The sequence below is a fragment of the Megachile rotundata genome, chromosome 4, assembly GCF_050947335.1.
Source record: "Megachile rotundata isolate GNS110a chromosome 4, iyMegRotu1, whole genome shotgun sequence".
Lineage (NCBI taxonomy): Eukaryota > Metazoa > Arthropoda > Insecta > Hymenoptera > Megachilidae > Megachile > Megachile rotundata.
The window spans coordinates 8,861,306-8,882,057 of NC_134986.1; the positions used below are offsets into that span (position 1 = coordinate 8,861,306).

The following is a 20,752-nucleotide window of genomic DNA, read 5'->3' on the forward strand; positions in this document are numbered from 1 at the left end:
ATATGATTAGGTTAATTTAAAGATTATTACATTATGGACAGACTTGGTTAGGTTATGTGAGTTTAAGACAGGATACGGTTAGGTTAGTTCAAAGTTTGTTACATTATGGTCAGACTAGGTTAGCTTATGTAAGATTAAGATATGATATGATTAGGTTAGTTCAAAGTTTGTTACATTATGGTCAGACTAGGTTATGTTATGTAAGATTAAGACAGGATACGATTAGGTTAGTTTAAAGTTTGTTACATTATGGACAGACTTGGTTAGGTTATATGAGTTTAAGATAGGATATGATTGGGTTAGTTTAAAGTTTATTACATTATGAACAGACTTGGTTAGGTTATGTGAGTTTAAGATAGGATATGATTGAGTTAGTTTAAAGTTTGTTACATTATGCACAGACTTGGTTAGGTTATGTGAATTTAAGATAGGATATGATTGGGTTAGTTTAAAGTTTGTTACATTATGGACAGACTTGGTTAAGTTATACAAGATTAAGTTAGATTATGATTAGGTTTGTGTAAAGTTTGTTTCATTATAGACATACTTGGTTAAGTATATAAGATTAAGTTAAGATGTGATTAGGTTAGATCAAAGTTTATTACATTATAGCTAGGCCAGGTTAAGATAAGACAAATTAGGTTATGATTAAAGGGAGGTTGAAGTATAAGTTAGATTATGGTTATTGATCTAGATAACATTATGTATAGTTACAACTGAATTATATGACATTACAGTCAGGTTAGAACAGGTTCTATTATAATAATGTTACAACTTCGAGGATTATAATGGAATCATGTTATTTTACGTTCATACTGTTATATAATATAGTTTCCGAAACCCTATATTCCTAAATCCGTATGTTTCCCCAAGTTCATAGCTGATATTGTGTTCTCAACAGGTTAATGATATTTTGACGAAATATTATGATCGAGCAAGCAGTATACCTATCAGCCGATACAACATCCCTTATTGTCCCTAGTCGAAACAACCGCACGCTGTTGAATATTGAACGAAGTAAGGAAACTTCGGTAGAAGCGGATTAGGTCGGCCTCTTAGCGTGAAACGCCGCTAGAACGAAAACAGTGGCAACCATAAGATTATGCGAAAGTTTACGGCGAGCTCTGAAAGGCGGGGGGTTATTATTGTCGCGACTTTACGGGGAAAAGTTGTGCAATCTGGCTGAAAGATATCCCTGGGAAATCAAATGAAATGCAAAACAGCTGTAGGACAAGTTAAATTAAATCGTTCCGCCCCTGCAACGAGCGGGCAATCAAATTTTTCGGAAGTTTAAAAAAACCGTGCAAAATCGCCACGTTTCAGGTTTCGAAGTAATGCGATCACGGAGCATAGAAATAGTTCGGAACTAGTGGAACTCGATAATAATGATACCGACAACCGGAGAATTCGACAGCGGTGACTACGACATCGTAGAACTCGATAAAGGTAACTTGAGAGTAACGGAACTCGATAGCGATAATTTCCAGGTCATAGAGTACGATAATGATGACTTTTGGTCGTAGAGTTCGCTAACTCTAACCCTAAAATGATAGAACACGCCGAGAATAATTTTACTGCCCTAGAAATCAATAATGATGAATGGAGAGCCGACGGATTCAGTGGTGATCAATCCTTTGTCCCTTCACTCGGCAAAGTAGACCCCGTAGTCTTTCAACTCCAATTTCACCACTTCATATTATTTGAATCTGCTCTTCTGTTCTTTAAAAATTGTTGTATCAACGAATTGTTTGAAATTGAATCTGTAAACCCTGAATCTATTGGATGAGGTTATGCGAACCCCAAATTCTTTGAATTTAATTGAAACAGAATGGATCCTTTAGTCTCTGTAATTGATTCTGAGAACCCCGATTGTTTTGAACTAAGTTATGTGAAGCTCCAACACTATGAGTTAGGTTATGCGAACTCCGAATGCTTAGAACTAGGCTATCTCTATCCTGAATGCTTTGAACTAGATTATGTGAACCCCGAATGCTTTGAACTAGGTTATGTGAACCCCGTATGCTTTTAAACAAGGCAATGTAAACCCCGAGTGCTTTGAACTAGGTTATGAGAACCCTGAAGGCTTTTAAACGAGGCAATATAAACTCTCAATACTTTTAATTAAGCTGTGTGAACTTCGAGTGCTTTGAACTAGGTTATGTGAACCCCGTATGCTTTTAAACAAGGCAATGTAAACCCTCAATAGTTTTAACTAAGTTGTGTGAACTCCGAATGCTTTGAACTAGGTTGTGTGGACCCCGAGTGCTTTTAAACAAGGCAATATAAACCCTCAATACCTTTAATTAAGCTGTGTGAACCCCGAATGCTTTGAACTAGGTTATGTGAACCCCGAATGCTATTAACTAGGTTATGTGAACCCCGAGTGCTCTGAACTAGGTCATGTGAACCCCAAATGCTATGAACATTGTATAAACCCTAAATTCTTCAAGCTAACTTATAAAAACCTTAAATTTATAAACTCTGAGCAACAAAAATTTAAAAAAAGCGAAACTACTGATTAAAAAGTAGTGAATACTCACCGCCATGATAAGAGTTGCCCCGATGAGGAGTATACACGCCATTCCTCGGCTCGGGGCAATGACTGGGCGTGTAATACTGCATAGGATGGTGTACGTAATTGTTAGGGGTGCTCGGTACGTGTACCGGATGACAGTGCAAGCATCTTCGCGGTGTTTCCGGCACGCCCTAAGGAAAAGAAACTCCTGCAATGCATTGAAGAAGATAATCGTCGATCGATCGATCGCGTGGTCGTATTAAATCGACGTATCCTGGAAATTAAACGCCGCCGGATTTAACCGAGGGCAGAGCATCGCGAGCGGAATAGCGATTAGAAGATAAACGCTTCGAGCGATTCTCGAGGGCTTGATTGACGATTCGCCAACTTACGAGCAGATATACCGAAGGTACATCGATTTCTCTGTCTCTATAATTGAATATCGTTTACCACACCTTCTCTCCGAAAAAAAATACATAACTGGGTATATATCTCTTCCGTCGTTTATATCAACACACTTTCGGTCTGACTTTCAAATATGAAGATGTTATATACTGCTGTTTAAAATCTCAAGCTCATTTCACTTTTAGCTAACGAATTTACGAAGATAGATATCTGATGAGAATGTGTGAAAGGAATTTGATAAAAAAATTTCATCAAAACTCCTAATAAGGGTGTTTTCCAACCATTTACAATAATTCTAACACAGTTAATTTCTACTGTATATAATTACTAAATAAATCACTATTAAATAAGTTCAGCCTATATACATTTTTTTAACACTAAAACTACCAAATCGGTCAAATGACCATTCCACAAGCTTCTTATTATAACAAATACATTGTATTAAAATACATTACTTAAAATCAGAATTGATTTTCATCAAGATAAAGGATAAATGTGCACTAATTTATGCTTCGTTGTTTGTTTATTTATTTTTCAACTTCATTTTTAATTTCAAATTAAGTACACATTATATGCCTGCAGGTTTAGTGTTAACCAACCTATAAACCTACAAGCTACCTTCTCACAAAAATTGTAATAATTTATAGTATAAAAAATTTCGAGATTTCATATCATTTCCTAGAACACTGACATTAAGGGAAGAATAGTAAGGTGCTAAACATGAAATGAACTTATAATTTTGCCACCACAATGGTCATACGTTCGAGATCTTATATTAATAAGGGTTGAAGTGTAAAGAAAAAAAGAGTATTACCTGCATAGAATGTTGTGATCGCAGCGATCTTATCGAGCCAGCAGGATGAAGGGAGGGCACACTTCCGCTGAAGCTCATAGCCGAATTTCTGCATCCGCCAGGGGTGGACCAACCCCCGCGAACGCTGGTCGAAGTCCACCCCATCGCGCTGCCGCAATCGTCCACCAGCATTTTCACAACGAATCCAGCATTTCTCCTCTCTCGTTAACCAGAATTCAGCCTTGTGAGAGGCAAACGACCCCTCGCGACGATCGTGGCCAAAGGGGCGGTTCAGAAATTATTTCTCGCCGGAGCTCAAGTTAATTCGATCGTGCTTCGAGAGAGGCATCGTTCGAAAAGGGTTGCACGCTTATCTGCAGGCACCTGTAACCAGAAAGTGCATAAAACGAGGGTCAGAGAAGGCACTGGCAGTCGATTAGAATCGTAATTAAGGCTAGGAGGAATCGTAGGGGTGGAATTGTGGCGATAGTGGCAAATGGGAATACGGTTGGGACGGATTAAACCTGGATTTTCTCGATGGGGGCCGCCGTTGTATCGTCGTTTTAATGTTCGTGTCATTTGTTACGTCAGAAATACGTCGCTCAAAACAGCTGCGGAATTAAGTACTCAAGTGAGCCTGACAACCGCGGATTAAAGTTTCATTTTCTTGATGGCAATTCCGGGGAACGTTCTGACGTTTCATTCGATCTAGTTATCGGAAACGTGATACTCAAAGTATTCGAGCGTACTCCATCTTCAAATTCAATCTCCGCACGAATTAAAATTTCACATTCTTTGAATTTCATAGCAAACTTTGAAGACTTGTTATTTCTTAACAAATTCGAAACCAACAAAATTAAACACCCCCTAATTTTACATGGACTATAACATATTTTGATTAGAGCAAAATCGCAGGTGAGATCCAAGAGATCTGACGTGAAATGACTGAAGATAAAAATAGCACCCTTTCATTGCGAAGAAATCTTGCTATCAAGGACTGAAGAATTTTTTTTATTGAGAACTGGAAAATTAGATGAAGATTTCATTTGCGTACATCAAAGAAACATAACAGATTTATTAAAGTAACTGAATAATCTACACGTAACTTAAAAATATTTTTCCAGCTGTTAAAATTCAATAACTTAACTTTTAATTTTCATAGCTCTAATACAACTCGACCGCGAGTATCATTACAATTTCAATTGTCGATGATCCTCGGTTAACCTGATTAAAACGAATGAAAGCATCGAAATGTATATCCTTTCGTTCAATTTTTCCCGAGCCTCAATATTGCAGTTCGATTAAAAAACCAAGCGCGATCCGGAACAGTTTAATCCGGATTTTATTCCGCATTTAATTGCGAACAAACCAGGAGAAAAGGCACGATGCTTACCATGCACGATACGATACAAAAACGTTTTCAAACGATTTTTCCGCAATCCTGCGGCCGGCTACGAATTCAAAGATGAAATATCGTGGCCACGAACGGCAAAGTGGGGATTGAAAAAAAAGCCCGTGGAAAAAAGCAAATTTAATTCGCGTCACATGCATAAATAAAACGAATCTCTCGTATTAGAGGAAAGCAAATTTCGGTTTCGTATCGTCTACCTTTTGCGCTCGGAGATTTATCACGGGAATATTTTATGCATACTACTTCACGGAGGATGCTTCACGGAATTGCACGCCGAAATTCGAATTTCATTCGCTGCCTGTCAAATGGATAATGTTCCCTTTAATTCTTACGGCAACAGCTGTGGCGTAGCTTATTTACTGTCTTTTGAGGACGCTTCGAGAGATGTATTATTTTACGATTTGGACGTGATTTTTGTAGGATAGTGAAAATGTAGAATAGTATTACGGTAGGTAACAATTTTAATGCATGAGAACTTGTCGCGTGAAGATACGGTGCATGATGATTTCGATGCGTAGAATTATAGCGCGTGGAAATACGGCGCGTGACAGTTTGAATACGAGGAAATTTCGGCGCGTGGAAGTACGAAGCGTAAAAGTACGACGCGTGGATATTCGACGCGTGGAAGAACGGCGCGTGGAAGTAGGACGCGTGGATATCCGACACGTGGAATTACGGCGCGTGAAAATTCGAAGCGTGGAATTACAGCGTGTGGAATTACCGCACGTGGAAGTACGAAGCGTAGAATTCTAATGCGTGGATATTCGACGCGTGGAAATTCGAAGCGTGGGATTACGACACGTGGAATTACCGCGCGTGGAAGTCCAACGCGTGAAATTACGACGCGTGGAAGTACAACGCGTGGATATGCAACGCATGGAATTACGGTGCGTGAAAATTCGAAACGTGGAATTACAACGCATAGAATCACCGCACATGGAAATACGAAGCGTAGAATTCCAATACGTGGAAATACGAAACGTGGAACTACGATGCGTGGAATTACCGCGCGTGGAAATTCGACGCATAAGAATTCGAAATAAATTTCAACAAATTCAAGAGAATGGATTAAGCATCAAGTGCACAAAATGTAATACTAAAATTTCGATATTAAAAGAAAATACGAGGTCGACGTGACTCTAAATAAAAGTATTTGCTGTACTTTATTGCGTCGTAAATATAATGCATTTATTTCATGTCGTCAGAGATAAGTCCAATAAATTTATCCCCGATGTACTAACCGTTCATATTTCGTTATCCTTGCTCACGGAATGCGAGATTTTCGACAAGATAAAGAAGAACAGCGACTGTATCGTTTTATTCGTTCTTTATAGTCTTTGCACACGTTCGTAGAAAATGTTCTCGCGCTGAAATCGTACGTGGCTGTCTCGGAAGGCGGGTGAAAACGCTTGCACACGCTTATATCATCGTCCACGACACGCTCGAGCGTTTCGTACCACCCTCGACGACGCTGGATTCAATCTAGCCGGATTATCCGGCCATCACGATTCCATCCAGCAACGATCGGAAGTTCGTAGCCTGTGTCGATTCGTATCTCTCGCCGTGTCTTCGATCAAATCGCCCTAATACTCGAGTTTCAACTACCCTACAGGAAATGAACATTGCCGATAGATGTATCCGGTGAAACAAATATGACCAGACACTGAAACGTTTCGGTTTACTGCCACCCTGATGCTTCTTTCGGATCTGATAATATACGGAGTTTGCTTGAAAAGATGTTTATTGCCCAGTCATGTGTTCTATCGACATATTTTTATGTTGTATCTCCATGCTTGGTAATTCCGCGTGTTGTAATTCCACGCTTCGAATTTTCATGAGCCGTAATTCCACGCGTTGAATATCGACGCATTGCAATTCCACGGTTCGTACTTCTACGCGCAGTAATACCACGCTTCGAATTTCCACGCGCCGTAATTCCATGCTTCGAATTTCTACGCGCCGTAATTCCATGCGTCATACATTTATTCATCGCAATTCCACGCGCCGTAATTCCACACTTCGAATTTTCACACGCTGTTATTCCACGCTTCGTACTTTCACGCGTAAAATTTCCACGCGCCGTAATTCCACGCGTCGAATATCCACGCATCGCAATTCCACGGTTCGTACTTCTACGCGCAACAATACCACGCTTCGAATTTCCACGCGCCGTAATTCCACGCTTCGAATTTCTACGCGCCGTAATTCCACGCGTCGTACATCTATGCATCGCAATTCCATGCGCCGTAATTCCACGCTTCGAATTTCTACGCGCCGTAATTCCACACGTCGTACATCTATGCATCGCAATTCCATGCGCCGTAATTCCACGCTTCGAATTTTCACACGCTGTAATTCCACGCTTCGTACTTTCACGCGCCAAATTTCCACGCGTCGAATATCCACGCAATGCAATTCCACGGTTCGTACTTCTACGCGCAGTAATACCACGCTTCGAATTTTCACGCTTCGAATTTCTACGCGCAGTAATTCCACGCGACGTACATCTATGTATCGCAATTCCACGCGCCGTAATTTCACGATTCGAATTTTCACACACTGTAATTCCACGCTTCGTACTTCCGCGTGTCAAATTTCCACGCGTCGTAATTCCAAGCGTCGAATACCCACGCGCCGAAATTTCCTCGTATTGAAACTGTCACGCGCCGTATTTCCACGCGCAGTAGTTCCCCGCACCGTACATCCTCGCGCTATAATTCCACGAACCGTACATCTACGAGCTATATTTCCACGCGCCACAGCCATTCTGTGTGCAGCACATTTCACAAATAAATTTTAATTTTCGGTTATTCTAAACATGACATGGACAGAGGTAAAAATAAAATTACCGTAACGAACTGTAAATAATTAACCTTTCTCGTTGACGTGTTAATTTCATACCAACAAAAAAAATGGAAGATGGGAGATAACAAACGAAAGGTGCGAAAAACTGGGTAGAATAAATGACCGTTCGCGCGAGCGAATTCATATCCAAAATGGGCAAGAGAGAAAATGTCAGAGACACGACAGCTCGCTCTGAAACTGTCGTACGGAAAAGTTTAAATGGTCTCTGGCCGTGAATGTCGGCCAACCGCGAATCACGATGGCAATGGCGTTCGTTAAATTAATGCACACGACAGTTTGAAGGAACATGCATGACGCCCCCTGTTTTCCTGACAGCTATACCTATCGTTAAACCGCTCATTTTCTTTCCTCCCCTTACTTGACGTTCATTAAATATTTGTCCGCTTTATTGTCGTTTGCTTCGCGAAGGATAAACCGACGCAAAATGCTCTTCATCGAACGGCTTCTCGAATAAAACGTCATCGTTCGCTTTATACGTATCGAATTCCAGGAAACTTGTTCGGCACCAATTTCGCGAAACAATAATCTGATTAAGTTTTTAATATGGTTATGAATCAATATATCCATAGGTTTCTGATACGATATACGGAATATATTATATGCAAAATTAATGCATATTGTATGCGAAATTAATCGTTCGTTGTACTCCGTTGAATAATATGCTATGAGATTGTTCTATATTTTTCAGTGATGAATTTTATAACGAACTACATTGTTGAAAATGCCATTCATTTTTATTACATGTTTTCGTATTTTAAATACAGCTCGTGAAAATGCGATTTGTGGCAATTACGGAGCGTGAAAATACAATGCGTATCAATTACAAGCGCGCGGAACTACGATGCGTGAAAATAGAACGAATGAAAATGTATCACAATTACAACGCGTGGAAATACAGAGAAGATCACGAGAATGGAACTGCGGTGCGTGGTAAATGCAATGGTTGCCTGAGACAATTTCCATGCGTAGAATTACTGCGCGTGGAAACACTGTGCGTGACAATATTAATATGTGGAAATACGGGGCGTAACTATTTCAATGCGTGCGAATTCGATGTGTGACAGGTTCAATGCGGGGAATTACTGCGCGTGGGTATACAACGCGTGGAAGTACGGGGCGTCGAATTACGACGCATTGAAGTACAGAGCATGGACTTACGGAGCGTGGAAGTACGGAGCATGGAATTACGGAGCGTGGAAGTAAAGAGCGTGGAATGACGACGCGTGGATATCCGACACGTGGAATTATGGTGCATGGAAGTACTACGCGTGGAATTACGGCGCGTGGAATTACGGTGCATAGAAGTACGATGCGTGGAATTACGGCGCGTGAAATGACGACACATGGATATCCGACGCGTGGAATTATGGTGCATGGAAGTACTACGCGTGGAATTACAACGCGTGGATATCCGACGCGTGAAATTACGGCGCGTGGAAGTACGACGCGTGGAATTACGACGCGTAGAAATTCAATGCATGCGATTACCGCGCGTGGAATTACAGTGCGTGCAAGTACGCAGCGTCGAATTACGGAGCGTGGAAGTACGGAGCATGGAATTACGGAGCGTGGAAGTGCAGAGCGTGGAAGTACAGAGCGTGGAATTACGACGCGTAGAAATTCGATGCATGGAATTACCGCGCGTGGAATTACAGCGCATGGAAATTCAATACGTGGAGTTAGGGTGAGTACAAATTTGACGCATGGAAATGCTGTACGTGGAATTACCGCGCGTGAAGTTACGGCGCGTGGAAGTACAGCTCGTGAAAATACCACTCGTGGAATTACAGCGCGTGGAAATATAGCGTGCAATAATTTCTGACACATTTAAGAACATTATTTCGTCAACTTTCAAGTTAATTGCAACATGAAATTGCTACGTGCCAAATATACTCTAAAATCCATTTCTAGTAATATCAAATGGCATTTGAAGGTAGTGGCTAACCGTTCGTTAATTCAGGATTCAATTCAACTTAGGGAAGAAATTGAAATCGAATCTCCTTTATTTCTGGGTTTAAAGGGATTCTCGAAGACAAAAGTGGCAGATGCTCGAGTTTGAAACTTGGGGCTGATATCACGCTTTTGGTATTCCGCCTTCGATCGCGGCGGCATTCAACTTCGTTGACGTTTCATCGATAAATCGATAAGCGCTTTCTCTAATGCGTCGCTAACCGAGCCACTATCGAAAGATTAGAGAAGCTTACAGGCCAAATAATGTGGACAGGGTATTACTGTCTTTCTTGGGAAATTGATTTCCTTGTCAGGGAGAAAAACTTCGCTAAAAGAAGCGCCATCGATACGAAAAAGTGGTCTATTTACCTTAATGCGATGGTAAATTGAAAATGCAGGAGAATAGGGCGCGTGGATATAGGCAGCGTGAAATTATGAGTGACACTTATAATGGTGGAAAATACGTGTGTGCACATAGAAATATAATGGGTGGTAATATGAACTCATACTAATTACAACGCGTGAAAATTACAGCACGTAGTAATTACAACGCGTTGAAATTACAGCACGTACTAATTACAACATGTGGTAATTGCAGCGTGTAGTAATCACGACGTGTGATAATTACCACGAGCAAAAATCACAACATTTTATAATTACTGCACGTAACAATCGCAACACATAGCAATTATGCTACTCAAAAGCTTGCTTAAAATTATTGAAAATACAACACGTGGGAATTTCAACATATGGCAATATAATGCGTGGTAATCAGCACATACTAATTGCAATGTGTAGTAATTGCAATAAATAGTAATTACAGTGTATAGCAATTACAACACTTGGTAATTACATCTCAATAATAACGCGTGCCAATTTCCTCGCCCTATATAGCCACATTTCACATTGCTACACAGTATTATTTCCCAACATTTGAAGATTTCAATATCAAATTAATTACAATACCCTAATTCCAAAGTATAAGATTAGGGTAATTATTGCGTGTGTCAGTTTCCTCGCCCTATATAGCCACAATTCAGATTGCTACGCACAGTATTATTTCCCAACATTTGAAGATTTCAATATCAAATTATTTACAATACCCTGATTCCAAAATATATAAAATTAGAGCAATTATAACGTTTGTCAATTTCCTCGCGTTATATAGCCACCTATTAGATTACTACGCGCAATACCAGTATATTTTCAAACATTTAAAGAATCGAATACTAAATTAGATACAGTACCCTAATCTCAAAGTAAATGCAATAACAATTAAAGTAATTATAACGCCCGACAATTTCCTCGCCTTATCTAGCCAAATATTAAAACACCATTCCTATCATTATATCACCCATTTTGAAGGTTCCAATATGAAATTAGATACAATACCCTACTCAGTCCGAAAGTACATATAATAAAGATTACAGTATATCTTCTTTACCCGACAAAAAATTGCCGATCAAAACTGACGACGCAATTTATTGGTTAGTTACATGGAGTTAGTGACATGGGGGACTCGAGTGAACGGCACAATTCGCCATGAGACCATGTCGGGACACACCGGTTTCAATGGTGCTGTGTTATTGATTTCATCCCACGGAACTCGACCTGTGTGCGTGCAGAGGCTGCCGTTTACAACGAGTCAGCTTTCACGCTCTCTTCGTTTGAACAGTGCCGGTGAAAAGCTAGGGACAAGCTGATTTTCACTGTAATTCTGACATCGTGTTCGCGGAATTTCATTATCGAAGTTAATCGCTCTATCGCACAACCAGATCTGTGATTTTGTATTGACGAGAATTTTTATTAAATAACAAGTTTAATATACTAATATAATATACTCGACTTACTATAAATGATTTTATAGGACAATGGGTAGAAATAAGTATTTTGATAATAATATACTAGATTTGGAAATAATTTTATTAAACACCGAAAAGTTTGTATAGCAGATAAAAATAAATATTTTGAGCAATGATATATCAGATTTATTGAAAATAATTTTATGAAGTAAAAGTTTATCGGACAGATGAAAGTATTTACTACGCGCTGTAATTTTTAAAGTGTAGAATAGTATTACGGTACGTGACAATTTTAATGCGTGAAAACTCGTCACGTGGGGATACGGTGCGTTATGATTTCAATGCGTAGAATTATAGCGCGTGGAAATTCGGCGCATGACAATTTCAATACGCGGAAATTTCGGCGCGTGGAAGTACGACGCGTGGATATGTGACGCGTGGAATTAGGGCGCGTGGAAGTACGACGCGTCGGTATCCGACGCGTAGAAGTACGAAGCGTGGAAGTGCGACACGTGGATATCCAACGCGTGGAATTACGGCGCGTGAAAGTACGACGCGTGGAATTTCGGCGCGTGAAAGTACAACGCGTGGATCTCCGATGCGTGGAATTACGGTGCATTGAAGTACAACGCGTGGAATTACGGCGCGTTGAATTACGATGCATGGATACCCAACGCGTGGAATTACGGCGCGTTGAATTACGATGCGTGGATACCCAACGCGTGGAATTACGGCGCATGGAAGTACCACGCGTGGAATTACAGCGCGTGGAAGTACGACGCGTGGTATTTCCACGCTCCATATTTGTACGCACCGCATTCTGTGCGTAACACATTTCGCAAATGAAATTATTTAAAAGACTTATGAGAATATGACTACAGATTCAGTGGCAATTCCCCACGATTCCCCATTTCGAAATATATTTTAAAATATCCCATATTTTACCGTAAAAGATATACGACTACAACTTGACACTCAGAAGATTAATAGAAGCCCCACAATATTTTCGGTAACCAAAATCCCCAAGTTCGCACACATTTTAAAATATCCCGTATATCATCACAACAGTTCAGCCATGTTAGTTCCTAATTTCCCGAGGAACGTCACCGGTCAACGTGCTTCTGACAGGCGAGAACATTGCACGGTTATCAGGTTGCTGGCCGAGGAAAATAGGTCACGTTCAATTTTTCCAACTGTTCCGATAAAGCATGACACACGTTAACGCCCTTTGCTTCTTTTCTTGACCGGCTGCAAACGTCGTGCTACGACGCCATGGACTTCCGGTGCACCGGGAACCGACGCAGAGCCGATAAGCTTCCTTTAACCTCGTCTAACTGTCCTGGCCATCTTTCCTGTCCTGTTCCTTTGAAATTGTACAAGGATTTTATCAATTGTCCACCGATATAACTTCACAGATACGATACTAGTTCCAACCAACTGCCTGAACTGCGAAACTAAATGTTCATGGATCATGTATTTGGTTTTCCTTGTGTTACGTTGAAGGTTGATGATGGTGTTCATGTTGATGGTGATGATGTTGCATCAAATGTTTATGCTGAATATAATGTTTAAGATGTAGCACTTAATGTTTATGATTTTGCATATGATGTTTATGATATTTCGTTTAATGTTCATGATGTTTCATTTAATGCTATTGCTGTTACTATTCAATGTTCATGATGCTGCATCTAATGTTTGTAATGTTTCATCTAATGTTTATGATGTTGCATTTAATGTTCATGGTGCAGAATGTTTATCATGTTATATTTAATGTTCATAATGTTTCATCTACTGTTTATGATGTTTCATCCAATGTTCATCATTCTGTTTATAATGCTACATGTAATATTCATCCATCTTAAATTTCTCATCTAATATTCATGACGTTGCATCTAATACTAATATTACTTAACTATTAATAAATATTTGTATCGTTACATGTAATAATTATTATGTTCCTATTATGTACCTAATTGTAAGGATCTTATGAAGATTTTGACATGCATTGACAAAGACATCCTCTTGATCGACCACCAAAATATAAAAAATCCTTAAAAAATCACTAAATCACTAAATCTTTAAAAAATAAAAATCCTCCTATTTTATATCAGAAATATAATTTTCTGTAAAACTGTAAAATTAAACGACCACATAATAAACTATAAAATTGCATCGTAACTAAAGTGTCCCCTAAGTTGACCCAAAGTTGTGTCCCAAGTGTACATGTTTAGAACAGATGTTCGCAAATTAAATATTTGGTTTTATATCGCTTCGTTTGCAGCAAGTTCCGAGGAAGCAACACAAAGTTACGCGAAACGTATCAATATTTGTCGGCCATATTGAGTTTGTACAATGACACCGAAGCGTTACCTGCACATTTATTCTTTGCACAAAGGATTCAACTGACGTATCCTGTTCAGATCAGAACTTAATTCAGAGTACGAAGAAAAACAACGTTCTGTACAGTGGATCCTAACAAAACTAAAAGCTGTTTGCACGTGTTTCCAGAGAAACTTTCGTAGAAACTTTTGCGGCTTACTGCAACGTTTCCTTGGTCCGAAATATCGAAGAACAACAACGATTAAAAAATTTCAAAGATGGAACAGATAATATTTTAACTTGAAACGTGAAAGATCGAGATATTTTCTAGGTTTAACGGTTGAATAAGTTCGAGTAAAGATTCTATCCCCCTTAATTTGCCGTCTCGAGGACTCGATCTCTAAATGAGAACATCGCTCCAAGTTTCTACGAGAATATGCATGAATCCGGAACATCCGTGACACCTTCGTTTCACTTGACGTTGAAAATTTTGTTGTTTAATTTGCACCGAGAAATCTGGGTATCGAAGCAGTAACTTCGAGTCGAAGGAAAACGGAGATGGAAATGCGTTTTGAAAGGGAGGTAATTTTGGAATACTGTGATCGAATTAGGTTAGGTCGTGTTCTTTCTTTTTTAGGTTATAAAAGTTCAAGTTTTAGAAATTATATGAACTATTGTATTAAAAACGTACTGAATGTTTGAGGAATTTTTTGATTTGTTCATTTTTAATTTTTGAAGTACTCAAATTTTTAGATATTCAAATCTTCAATTTACAGATTATCAAATGTACAAATTGACACCCTCGACACCCCTGAGTTATCAAATCCAAATCTTCGAGTCTCCAAATTTGCAATTTCCCCAAATTCTCAAAGTTTATATTCACAATTTTCTCAAATTCTCAAACCCTAAATTCTCAAATTTCCAAATTTCTACACCCCTGAGTTCTCAAATCCAAATCCTCAAGTTTCCAAATTTACAATTTCCCCAAATTCTCAAAGTTTAAATTCACAATTTCCCCAATTTCTCAAACCCTAAATTCACAATTTTCCAAAGTCTTAAATTTCCAAATTTCCACACCCCGAGTTCTCAAATTTCCAAATCCTCAAGTGCCCAACTTCTCAAGCCCTAAATTCTAAATTTCCCAAATTCTCAAATTTTTGAAATCCACAATTTCCAAATCCCGAAATTAGCAAATTTCAACACCCCCAAATTCTCAAAGCCCCAAATTCTCAAATCCCCGAATTCTCAAATCCTCGAATTCTCAAATCCCCAAATTCTTAAATTCCCAAATTCCCAAATTCTCAAATCCCCAAATTCTCAAATCCCCAAATTCTCAAATCCCCGAATTCTCAAATCCCTGAATTCTCAAAACCCCAAATTTCCAAATTCCCAAATTCCCAAATTCCCAAAATTCCCAAAATTCCCAGAATTCCCAAAATTCCCAGAATTCCCAAAATTCCCAGAATTCCCAGAATTCCCAAAATTCCCAAAATTCCCAAACTACCAAAATTCCCAAACTACCAAAATTCCCAAAATTCCCAAAATTCCCAAAATTTCCAAAATTCCTAAAATCCCCAAATCCTTAAAAATCCCCCAAAACTTCCCTATTTCCAAATTCCCAAATTTGTCAATTTCTAAATTCCCAACCTCCCAAATCCACAAAAGCTAAAATATCCCTGGCAATTTTTTTTTTTTAATTGCGAATATTTTGATTCTCGTTCGAGAACCCACAAAGGCCCTCCGTAAAATGGTTTTAGATTACTGTGCACGCTTTCCAACGTTCTTACAGGTTTTCATCGAGCTTCGAGCGCTTTTAGAAAAGTTTTGTCGGTGAATTGAAAATATTGACACGAACTACCCTCCGTTTTCCATCGATATAAACCGGCCAACCCCAAAAAAACTGATTTCCATCGTTCGATTTATTGATAGAATATTCTACTCACCTAGTTTCCGAGTTTTTCCTGAATTTTTCATCCCATTGTGCTTTAATTGTTCTTTTATCAATTAATTCTCTGCGGACTCTTGTTTTTCTTGCTATCTTTTACAAATCATTCGCTTTCATATAACTTCAGTATAAAAATTTGTTTAGAAAATATAACAAAAATAATATTTAATATTAATTGTTTTTGAATCATGTTGTTCACTAATTTTGGTATTTTTTGCAATTTTTAATAAATGTTTTTTTCATTGTAAAAATAAAAATAAATAAAAATAAAACATTGCAATTATAAAAATAAAACATGTATAAAATACAATAAAAATAATAATAATTAATATTGTGCATTAATTGTTCTTCATTCACATAATTCACTAACAACTATGATATTTCTTTCAATCTTAAAATAATCATTTTTTTTTCATTATAAAAATAAAACATGAATATAATACATAAAATAAAAATGAATAAAGTACAACAAGAATATCAATAACTAATATAGTGCATTAACTGTTCTTAAATCACAAAATTCAGCACCCTCATTATTTTTTACAATCGTCCACAAACCTTCCTGTTAGAAAACCACAAAAGAAAAGAACTCAAATATTATTTTCAAAAATGAATCATTTTCAGCATTTACCAAGTATTTTCATTACCAAGTGCAATAACGAAAGCAAACAGTAATCATCAAAGTTGACCAAAGACACGTTTCTAAACCGAGAAAACGCAGGTTCAAAAGAAAAAATCTTTTCCGCGTGCAGTCGCGCCCTCGAAAACCGGTTGAATGTTTCTCGTCCAAAACCACCCCATCCCCAACACAATGCACGAAATAAAAGGGTCTCTCAAAGTGGCAATGCTAAGTGGTTCTTCAAGTGTATTTGCTCGCATACAAAGGAATTACTTTCTCAAGACTCTCGTTTGTTCTCGAGGCATCGCCGTCTGCGCGGAAATGACTCTTGTATCGACATCCTCGACGCTTCCTCTTGCCACCCTCCACACCTTTCTCTCTCTCTCTCTCTTTCTGCCCTTTCTTTTCAACCCTAACCAAAATACGGAATCTAACTAAATCTACCCACGGGAATCGACGTGTTCGAAATTTATTCGGAGGTTAGGGGCAAAAAGAAATTGGGGCAAAAAAGAATTTGAAGGGTAGTTGGACGTTTATGTACATGATTATTCAATGGCTTAAAAGTATTACGAAATGTATATGTTGATTATCGCAAATGTATTATGTGGATTTGAAGCTTGAAGTTCGACAAAATGACTAATAGTGAGACTAGTGTAAATGGGTAGAAAAATAATATTGTCTGATATTTTTGAAGATTTTATTTCAAAGGCTTAGGACTTCTTTATTTTCTGAAAAGTGAACAGAAAGTGTAAAATGTTTAAGCAGTTGCAAAAAATCTGATAGCAAAACTGCAACGTGTTTATTATATGTTCATTATATGTTTATTATTCCTGTATATTATGCATGTTTATTATACGGTTCTATAGGACTAAACAATTGGGAGGTCCATTAGCTATGTATGTGGTATCCTGACCGTTCCTCCATTTAATGTCTGGAACAGTATTTATCGGTGAGATTTATTTTTGCATGTGCAGCTAATGTATTAATTTTAAAATTCAATCATGACTAATAGCAAATATGACGAATATTAAAAATGATGATAAATATGATTAATACTGAATACGACAAATATGAAAAATGACGGGTACTCAAATCGATCAATACTTAAAAATGACCAATCCCAAAAATGAGAAATACATAAATATAGAAAAATATATGAATATCAGGTATCAAATAAAAACGATGAAATGTAGAAATGATCAGTATTAAAAATGGCCAATTCTGAAAATGACAAATACTCAAAATGACCAGTACCAAAAATGACTAATTCTAAAAGTGACAAATACTCAAAATGACCAGTACCTACCAAAAATGACTAATTCTAAAAGTGACAAATACTCAAAATGACTAGTACCAAAAATGACCAATTCTAAGAATGACTAATTTTAAAAATGACAAATACTCAAAATGAACAATTCTAAAAAAGACTAATTCTAAAAATGACAAATACTCAAAACGACCAGTACCAAAAATGACCAATTCCAGAAATGACAAATACTCAAAATGGCCAGTACCAAAAATGACTAATTCTGAAAGTGACAAATACTCAAAACGACCACTACCATAAATGACCAATTCTAAGAATGACTAATTCTAAAAATGAAAAATACTCAAAATGACCAATTCTAAAAGAGTCTAATTCTAAAAATGACAAATACTCAAAACGCCCAATACCAAAAATGACCAATTCTAAAAATATCCAGTACCAAAAATGACAAATACCAAAAACAACCAATCCATCAAAACTACCTACCACTAAACATTACTACTAAATACCAACATTAAACATTAAACAATTGATATCCTCATAAGTACACCGTGTCCACATTTTGCGATCTCCGAGCTACGTAATCTCCGATCTTCAAGTTTCATTTTGCAACTTTAAGGAGAATTTAGTATCAGAATTATGCAAATACGGATGTTAATCCAGCAGTTTCTTGTTGATCAAACTTCCGTGCAAATAGCATCTTCGTCGTTGCGGACTAATATCGTTTCTCATAGCTGCTGCAATTTCCACCATAATATTATGTACCATCTCCTAAATTTGATCCACTGTTACCAAACCTCTCGTACAACGTTAAATCTTACAAATAACTTTGTTCGATTACATCACAAATATTCGTAAACGTGTGGTCTACGTCTCTTATCAGTCAATTTATTACGTTCGACGTATATATTCGTCGTTATTAATGATTTTAATTACTGAAGCCAATTTCATTTATTCTAATTTTAATAATAAATTTTACTATTCTATTATAGCCATTTTAATAGTAAATTTTATTATTTTATTTTATTGTGAAGAACGGAGTATTGAAATTAAGTGTACGTGTACATCTTTCCGCCATTTTGTGAACATTTCTCAGCTGCTATTAAAATGTCGTGCATCTCAATATTCAAAAATTTGTCATACATAATGGTTACAATAGCAATTTTCTTTCACCTTCATTTTTATGTAACAGCACTTGTACCCACAAAAATGAAACCAAAAATATATTTTGTGAAACAATGTCTGCAAAAGACTTTTAACACTACAACTACCGATATTAAATGCTCGTTTCTCAAAGAATGAAAAATAAAATGAAAAGTGAAATAAATAAATACTAAAGCATCAACTAATATATAGAACTAGTTTTTACGTCAACAAAATAATGACACACATTTCCATAAAATCAGGACAATAAAATTTTGTAGTATAAAATGTGAAATCGGAAACCAGTCATTTTGACTGGATGGTAGTCCTAGTATTAAAGTAAAAGCAGTTGAACGATAACCTTAGTCAAATTTATATTTCTGACGATTGATTCTTGAACAACCGATCAGATCATCGAAGCAACGATTAATTTTCCCAGCCGGTACCATTTATTCGGAGTCATGGCCCGTTTTTAACGCGTATCGATCATCGGTGGCCAATTAACCCAGCAACGAACCGTCAGTTAATTGGAGCGATACACATTGAAACGCGCATCAGCCTGGGACATGCATGTCGACCTTCCGGAAATCGCTAATTAGCTGGTAAACTCAGCCGACCGATCTCTCGATATCTTGACCATCAAACGCCATGGATTTAACCACATTTCCAGGAATAACATAAACCGGCTTTCTCCTATTGTTCGTTGGAAGTTCGATACTCGTTAACGTTGCGTCTCGTCGTTCCATGCTCCGCTGTTATCACTAATTCCATGCTGTTATCGCTAATTTGAATGTTTGGTTATTTAGGGGAAGTTTGAGGTGCTGGAGGGATGTTGGAGGTTTGGAAATTTGGAGATGATGAAATTTTGAGGGGTAGAGATTTGGAGATTTAGATGTTTGGGAAATTGAAATTTGGGGATGATGACATTTTAAGGTTTAGACGTTTGGAGATTCAGATGTTTGGGAAAATTGAAATTTGGGAAATTAAGAATTTGGGAAAATAGGAAATTGGGAAAATTGAAGTTCGAGAAAATTGAAATTTGGACAATTAAGAATATGAGAAAATGGGAAATTAGGAATTTGGAAAAATAGAAAATTGAGGAATTAGAAATTTGGGAAAATTGGAAATTGGGAAATTAAGAACTTGGGAAAATGGTAAATTAGGAACTTGGGAAAATAGGAAATTAAGAATTTGGGAAAATGGGAAATTAAGAATTTGGAAAAATGGTAAATTAGGAACCTGGGAAAATGGGAAATTGGGAATTTGGGAAAATGGGAAATTGGGAAATTAAGAATTTTAGAAAATGGTAAATTAGGAACCTAGGAAAATTGGAAATTAAGAATTTGAGAAAATGGGAAATTAGGAATGTGGGAAAATAGAAAATTGGAAATTTGGGAAAATAGGAAATTGGGAAATTAGAAATTTGGGAAAATTAGAAATTGGGAAATTAGAAATTTGGGAAGATTAAAATTTTAGAAAATATAAAATTGGGAAATTAAGAATTGGAAAACTTAGAAATCCGAAAATACAAAAATCTCAGAACATACCTCACCAAAATACCCAAATCGATAAAATCGAAAAAGAATAAAAAGTTTGTAAACCCTTTAAAAACTTCGAAATTAGTCTCGCAACGATAGCGAGGTGAAATAAATAGCAGAGATGCTTACATCGATAGAACGTGTACGTACAGTATACTTTGTCGTGTTCCCGCGATTTAC

At 37.4% G+C, this 20,752-nt stretch overlaps 1 protein-coding gene across 2 annotated transcripts in view; it reads right to left on the reverse strand.

The window, feature by feature from the left end:
* The window catches only part of LOC100875210 (monocarboxylate transporter 10), a 137,726-nt gene that overhangs the window by 71,309 nt on the left and 45,665 nt on the right, over nucleotides 1–20,752 (reverse strand). For both annotated transcript variants that reach the window (XM_076530500.1, XM_076530499.1), the window contains exons 3-4: nucleotides 3,735–4,097; nucleotides 2,541–2,706 (exon numbers count right to left, since the gene is read on the reverse strand). In XM_076530500.1, the coding sequence (XP_076386615.1) occupies nucleotides 2,541–2,706; nucleotides 3,735–3,905 (337 nt within the window). In that variant the 5' untranslated portion in view covers nucleotides 3,906–4,097. The remainder of the gene's footprint in view (nucleotides 1–2,540; nucleotides 2,707–3,734; nucleotides 4,098–20,752) is intronic.